This window comes from Aulonocara stuartgranti, assembly GCF_965226115.1.
Source record: "Aulonocara stuartgranti genome assembly, chromosome: 13".
Taxonomy (NCBI): Eukaryota; Metazoa; Chordata; class Actinopteri; order Cichliformes; family Cichlidae; genus Aulonocara; species Aulonocara stuartgranti.
The window spans coordinates 16,914,953-16,922,250 of record NC_138949.1 but is presented as its reverse complement, the minus strand read 5'-3'; the positions used below and the strand labels follow the sequence as shown (position 1 = coordinate 16,922,250).

The 7,298-nt window shown below is 38.8% G+C and overlaps 1 protein-coding gene across 1 annotated transcript; it reads right to left on the bottom strand.

Moving 5' to 3' along the window:
- Positions 1 to 530: 530 nt before the first annotated feature.
- On the bottom strand, positions 531 to 6,566 carry cxcl12a (chemokine (C-X-C motif) ligand 12a (stromal cell-derived factor 1)). Its single transcript, XM_082557186.1, has 4 exons — positions 6,422 to 6,566; positions 4,688 to 4,805; positions 3,663 to 3,746; positions 531 to 2,007 (listed from the first exon to the last, which is right to left on the bottom strand). Exons 1-4 carry the CDS (start codon positions 6,486 to 6,488, stop codon positions 1,980 to 1,982), a joined length of 297 nt encoding a protein of 98 aa, XP_082413312.1. The 5' UTR covers positions 6,489 to 6,566; the 3' UTR covers positions 531 to 1,979.
- Positions 6,567 to 7,298: the final 732 nt, after the last annotated feature.

Genomic DNA, 7,298 nt, shown 5'->3' with positions numbered 1-7,298 from the left:
TGATTTACTTATATTCCAAACTGTAAGTTGAAATAAAGCTACTGCTGACTCATATTTTCTCACATTTAAACTGGATTTCAAAGAAAATCAGTAAACACAGTGAATTGGGTTGTTACCTGCATCTTGCATCCCTTTCTCTCTCCCTGATGTTTCTATTAGCACAACACTCACATTAGATACACTACCTCGCTCAGCCTTAAAGAAGGCCCCATGTGGGAAGTTAAAAGTTCACCCTTTTTAGCGCTAATGCTTTCCTAATAGTCGCTTGTTGAGTTAATAGTTAAATAGCTGGCAGGATCATTGTCCTTGCCTTTCATTTACCCTCGCGAGTAAAGCCAAACACATGTTCTCTCATCAAAGCCTTACATTTAGCCTCTGACCTGCTGGTACTGTAAGACTGCAGCAGCTGTGTGTCGGCCCTGGTAGAGCTTGCTTTACATTTGATTATAAGAGTCACTCAAATGAAAAGTGTGTATGTGTGCATCAGTGGCAATGAGACTTGTGACATGTACAGGAATCAAACACCCATAGTATTTCAAAGATTTCCTTTTTACTGACCAGATGTATACATGTTTGATAATAAAAAATTTAAAAAAACAACACTGGATGGCTCAGTTGTGAGAGTACAGTTCCTTCATTTAAATGTTTGGATTTAATATAAATGCATAAAAGAGTACAAAAATAAAACATTTGTATGAGATAAATTTTACATAGGAAGAGGAGATTTAAATGAGTAAAAGGGTGGAAGAAAAAATCAAACCAGTTAAATTCAGTTACACATTCAATGATCACAAAAGAGTAGAAACAGGACGATAAACTGTTTTAAAAAAAGAAAAGAAAAATACAGAATGTAGTGTTTAAAGTTAGTAATAATACATTTTTTTGCTAAAACATGAATACATCAGGTATAAAGTGCATTTCTATCTGCATGACAGTTGTAGGTAGTCAAATCTATATACATATATCCATTGCCAGTAATGGTAGTATTTGTTCTACTGCAGCCCTCTGTGTTACCAATTGTTTTTATTACTATTTTAATTACCTTTTTTGCACACCCATGTTTGGAAGTGGTATTCACATTGAGAGGCTATTTTGATCAGTGTCACAATTTCTTCTCACAATTTCTCGGTAACTAACACAATTTTATGATTCTGGTAAATCTCGTCTTATTGGCTGCTCATTAAAACACAGTTTGGAAACCAGATGTTGAGCTTTTACAAAGAACAACAAAAAAAAAGAAGAAAGAAATAAGACGCAGGCGCATAATCAGCCGCAGAACAGCTGTAGGAAATGCTGCAGCTCTTTCTGCATTAATTTTCATCACAAAAACATTGTATTGCTATTTTTATAGGGGTTTTCAGTTGGGGGGCAGCTGGCATTCACTTAAATTCCTTGGTGCCAATTAACTTAAACTGATTATTTATTTTAGAGGAGAACTTATACATCAATTTGTGTAATCTGAAATCTAACATGATCAGAATAAACTGATCCACAGACCACAAGACTGTGCTCCTCACAAATGGGATGCTCAATAAAGTTTGATATGGAGGAAACCTTCTAGCTAAGACACGTCATCCCTCTTTAAGCCCCTTCACGCTGGGTGGGGCCTTTGCTTTTTTCCTAAATAACGGAGAGGCCAAAGGAAAAATCTCCAAAAATAGCTCTTTACTTTTAAAGTCCATTAACAAAATAGTATTTACACTATGGTTAGGAAAGTATACACTCATAGATATAATAGCACTTTGCACTAATATTTTGTTAAATCTATAAGTGGTGAAATGAAGTGGTGAAGGATGCAGCAGTGCTAGGAGCATGGTGTTTATGGTGAAGACTTTGAAGCTAATCCATGCACAAGGCTGCAGCGTGTCAGCTAGAGTAAGTGCTGTACAATTTAACACATGATCTGGTATCATGTTACATATCTGCGATGATGTGGTCCAAATCCTCAGCGGTGGCTCGGGAGGATTTTTGCAGGCATTTTAGTTGCCCTGTTTGGTTTTCTTCATCCTGGAAGGGAAAAGCACATTTGTCATGAGAACAAAGTAGACACGGGAACTACAACGTCAGAATCATATGGCTTTTTGGTGCTGACTGTTCACGCGGTCTATATATTTGACACTCTATATAATAGAGTGTCAAAACACAACAAAAGATAAATGCACGGTAACTTGTGAGTAGTAAACACCAAAAGTGGAAATTAATGAGCATTTAGTCCAGTGGCACAACTCACGGCTGATTTCAGTTCCAGGTTATCAAGTAAAAACAGCTGCTTCGTGTTTAGAAAGCCGAAATGTTTTTGACTTGTAATCATGAGCTAACCATCTTAGCAATAATAAATGTAATTTGATTTCTGCATTCACTTTCAGTTGGCCGGTCAATTAGTGGGCCATTCTGAAAATGTTATGTCTGAAGATGTAATTTTGCAGAGCACTGACGTGAAGCAGTCTCAGGGCGATGATGCCAAAGGATAAACAGGATATTAACAGCATAAGCACTTGGAACTCCAGTGGGTTCTTTAATTATATCTGCCACACTCGTCAGATACAAAAAGGCAATCATCATTTAGTTTACAAAAGTAACGCATGGCTTATAATCGTGTGCATTTCTACACATTACAAGCAGGTTTATGCCTCCTCCTCTATGACTGCATGTGTAAGTGGAAACACATTAGATCTGACTGATTGTAAACAAGCAACATGCACTCTACATGCGCTATTTTGTTATGCAGAGGGCTGTTCACGCCTCATCAACCCGAGGGCTCCACAGTCATCCTTGAGACAGGCCGTCTGACTGCTAGACTGTGGGCGGATCTGTCAGTGTGTATTGAGTGTGTATGTCACAAGCTGGATTAAATGCCGTAGTGCGTTTAGTTTTCTTTACATGAAAAGACGGGAATCCACATGTGACATTCCAAAAACTCTTTTATCCGCCTCCATCGCACAGTGCAGGGTTTGTTTCGTTCTTTAAATAACAGACATGGCAACTTGATCCCTTCTATAAACTTTGTTGTACCAACATCTTTCAGAAAAGTGTCTGCTTCTTCAGGGAAGGAAGGAGACAGTGACTTTTAACGCCACCAGTCTCAGTATGAATTTAACTTGATTGTGCAATTCAGAGTTGCATAAGGTGACAACGAATCCCATCATATTACATTATTTTTTACAAATTTAGAACGTTATCTTTATCTTTACTCTCCGATGTAACGTTTAATGCACTAAATGTCCTAAACTCTAAACAGTATGCAAGTGTGCCGTGTATAGTGTAAATATATTAAACTGCATTTGCTAGACTGTGTTCCAGTATGAATAGTGATGACCAGGAACAAACCTGTAATAGCACTTAAGAGCAGATTAAGTGCACCCACACTTTGTATGTGAAAGTGGAAACGCTCTACTCCCACTTGGTCATGTACCAGCATGTTTTGACTTTGGGTTCCAATATAAATTGGGCAATTGAGAGCTTTTACTCCCACAATAGTCTATTGGTAAACATCCAAATGCGCATTTGCGCCTTTGGATTTGTAGATTCTTTGCTTTAAATTTCTATAGAGTGTAAGTGAGTATATCCCACTTGTGCCAACAGATTTGTTAAAGCCAGACGGGATTGTGTATTACAGAAAAATGACCCCATGACTAAAATCTGCTGGATTTGCTGATACTTACTTGTTGAGAGCGTTCTTCAGGTACTGCTGCAGCCACCGGATCTCAGGGTTCACGCACACCTCCTTGTTTGACTTCAGCTTGGCACTGATTAGAAAAAGGATAAGATGAGGATAAAAGCTTGAATTATGCATAATCATTAACAGTGGGTATCTTAACACACTGTTATCAAACTGACTGAATTAACACTGACTTGCTAGTTTGATACTTGCAGCGAACCTCTTAACAGTAGTGCCTTAATTTGTAAGTGATGCTGCTACAGAAATTAATATGCATTAATATTGATAAGATACTGACCCTTAAGGTACTTTAGTGTTAGGTCAAATTAGAATATATTGCAATGCGCAGGCTACTTTCTAAAGCCATGATAGTCCTGTGGTTATTTAAAGAATGGGCTACAACCATATCATATGTCTCCATGTGGGGGACCATGCCTCATTTGGCAACAGATCTTGTTTTAAGTAGCTTCAGACATGTTTTATGTCTCTTTATGTAAACTTGTAAGATATGGCAATTTTATTTTTCCATGCGTCTGAAGTTCTAATGCAACTGACCCTTTTTCACCGATGTTGCCACACACTTTCATGTATGGATTTGCACTGCACAAGCTGTGCCGACGAATGCGATCTCAACTAAAGGTTGTATGAACAGTATGAAGAGAAAACGCTGCGTGACAAGCAAATGAGAAGCAAACCCAGTTACAAAACCCACGATTATTGCTTCCTGGTTAAAAAACAAAACTGTATCCAATTTCCACCACCTTTTCACATTCGCTCATACTCAAACGGACCACTTCCTGTGGATGCGTCAGTGGGCCAGTTGCAAAAAGAACGACTTGTTTTCTGTGAATGAGCGAGCGAGTGACTGAGGGGCGTGTATGTACACATTCATGCATGATTCCTTTCTCTGGCTTGTCACCCTGCAGAGATTGATGGTGAGAAATGTCCGAACTAGGAGGAAACCTGTCTAACGTTTATATGGCCCAGACAGAAAACGTGCTGCCTGGAGAAGTCAAAAACAACACTCACATCACTTGGAAGGGGCAGTTGGGTGTGTGGATGAACCTAAGTTCTCGGATGTAGTTTCGTGGGACGGTGTTGACTGTTGAACGGCAGTAGCATCTCTCCACCAGGCTGATGGGCTTTGCTGAGAAAGCAAAAGAGAAGTTGAGTATAACAAAACTATTTTAAAGTAAAGCAAAATTTAAACAAAGCAGTAATTCAGATTAGATTAAATGAAATATCATTCCTGTATGAAATGACATACACTTATTGCAATATCACAAATTCCACCAGCAAATAAGATAAAAATACAGCAAGTCTTTAGCCTATCAAAGCACAAAGTAAGCATGCACCAGCCCTCTGATTATGAACAAATAAATAATATGCCCCCTGCAGTGAAGTATACAGAGTCTTTTGGATTTAAACCGTTTGATTTTTATCCCTCCATTCTACTTGTTTATCTCTTTCCTTGCCGAGAAGCCTACAGTCAACACTGCCAAATAGGACTAACAAATGACACTGACAGATGAAAATTCCATATTTAAGCTTTACAAAATCCAGTTTCTGCTCATCCCACACAGCAAACAGAGAGACTGAGTACATTATTAGCGGGGGTTTTACACCCACAAACACTAAGCTCTTTCAAACATCATTGTGTACTGTGTGGTCCCTGCGTGATGGATGTGCGCAGTTTCCATTGGAGCCTCACCTTTCAGGTTCCTACACTGAGATGGTCACAGTTGATTAATGTGGAAAAATAAAGATAATCTTTTTTCCCCGTTTCGTTACGTCTAAAAGCGGCGTTGGAAATAGATAAAGCAGTCGCGCCGATAGAAGTTAGTTTTAGCCCAAATACCGTTTATACACAGTTGTTTTACTTGTCAGTAAATTGTTTTAAAGCGACACTGGCAGACTGTAAGTCACAGATGGTGAAACCTGCCCCAGTGGATTAAACTATGCTAATTATTTTTTACACCTGATTACCATGATAAAAGAGCGCAACACCTTCAAGTTGGGTGATTGATGTCGCCACGTAGGCTAGCTGAGGTTTGGCTTCTAGAGACTTCATTTGTGGCTAATTAAAAGAAAACAAAGGGAAGGACAAACACACGCTGATCACTGATCCAGCGGGGAAATTCCTATACGGCAAGAGCCACATGTGCAGCCTGCCGTGCTTTACGCACGGCGAAAAATGCACTCTCCCTTCTTCAATGAAAAAAAAAAATGCATGAAAGATTTATGCATTTTAAAAAATGTAAATAAAAATTTAAATTTTCAGGTCCAATTTACGTTTTCCCCCCCTTTTTCCCCACAGTATTTGCACTCCGAGTGCACGCAATTGGAATTTCTCATCTGATGTCGTGCTCAGATTTTTGGCAACTAATATTATAAATACACACTGATTTACAGTAACTGTATTTAATGTAAAATAATTAGTAACAAAAAAGTATTTAAAAAGAACCGTGGACGTACTGGACCCCGATAGAGTTGCAGAACTCTATCGGGATAATTATTTATAGAAATACTATAGACATCCAGGGTCGCAGCTTGTCTGGAGCCTATCCCTGCTGTCTGGATACGCGGAAGAAATGATGGATGAATGGATGAATGAATGGACTACAGACAAGACAAGTCAACAGGTGGACAGCGTAAAAGCAAATATGTTGCTGATACTTCCCTCCAATACGCATCACAGCTGCAATACAGTCTAAACAAAATCTGAAGCAACATAAAACAGCAACCCCGAAAATGAATCCATACCTTGCGCTGGAGGTGCATATATCATCACCATGAGTACAGCCACGACCGCCAGTAGTTTCACATCCATTTTGCGTTAATGTCAAAGAGTTCCGAAACTGCTCAGAGTAAAGTCCAGAGGAGTTCTGACAGACGGGGCACCGGCGGAGTGTTAAATTAGGCACCACTGCGTCAAGCTACCATAAAGAAATGGTGTTTCCGGTCACCAAGGACCCGTTTTTTACTTTAACGGATATTTATGAAGTAATAAGGCGTCAAATTGTAACAAAAATCACTTTCAGAAAAAAACACGTCATAGATGAGCCGTCGTTTTAATAGATCTGTGTTAAATGTTATATTAATTACTTTGTCGTGATTTTATTTTGTAGGAGCTTTTTATTATTTCCGGTGTTTTAGGAGGATTTTCGGATACAGCCTATTAATGCACGATAGACCCCCAGGCGCGCGCAAGTGTGCACATGCCTCTGACGAAAGTGTTTAATGAAAGTGTTCTTTTTTTTTTCTTTTTTTTTTTTTTACATGTCAGAAGATTTGGCAGTAAGCTGATTGGTAGCTGTTCATTTATTTCCTAAAAAATACGGGTAGGATCCAAAGTGTACCTTCAAGCAATTGGCACGATTTCTTCTGCACTGTCCTTAAAGCTGCTGCTGAAAAGAAAGAGAAACATTTTTTTGTGCATGCTTTTTTCATGCTTCTTGGTTTTTCATGTTATAACTGGTCATCGCAGGGACTTTACTGACCCTACATAAATAAAAGTGGGAAGAATTTGCGTGACTATACACTAATGTTTCCAAAAGTAAAAAATGTGGTGTAGAAAGAGCATACAACACTTTTGGCCTTTTGGAGAATGTGTGGGTGTATACGCCTAGATCTGAGAAAT

Bases quoted from the DNA above. Each gene is read 5' to 3' on its own strand.
- cxcl12a (XM_082557186.1), bottom strand. From the start codon at position 6,488: ATGGATGTGAAACTACTGGCGGTCGTGGCTGTACTCATGGTGATGATA. The intron at 3,747-4,687 runs GTGAGTGTTGTT...TTTTCTAATCAG, and splicing joins AACTGCCCCTTCCAAGTGAT to TGCCAAGCTGAAGTCAAACA. The intron at 2,008-3,662 runs GTAAGTATCAGC...TTTCCCTTCCAG, and splicing joins CTGAAGAACGCTCTCAACAA to GATGAAGAAAACCAAACAGG.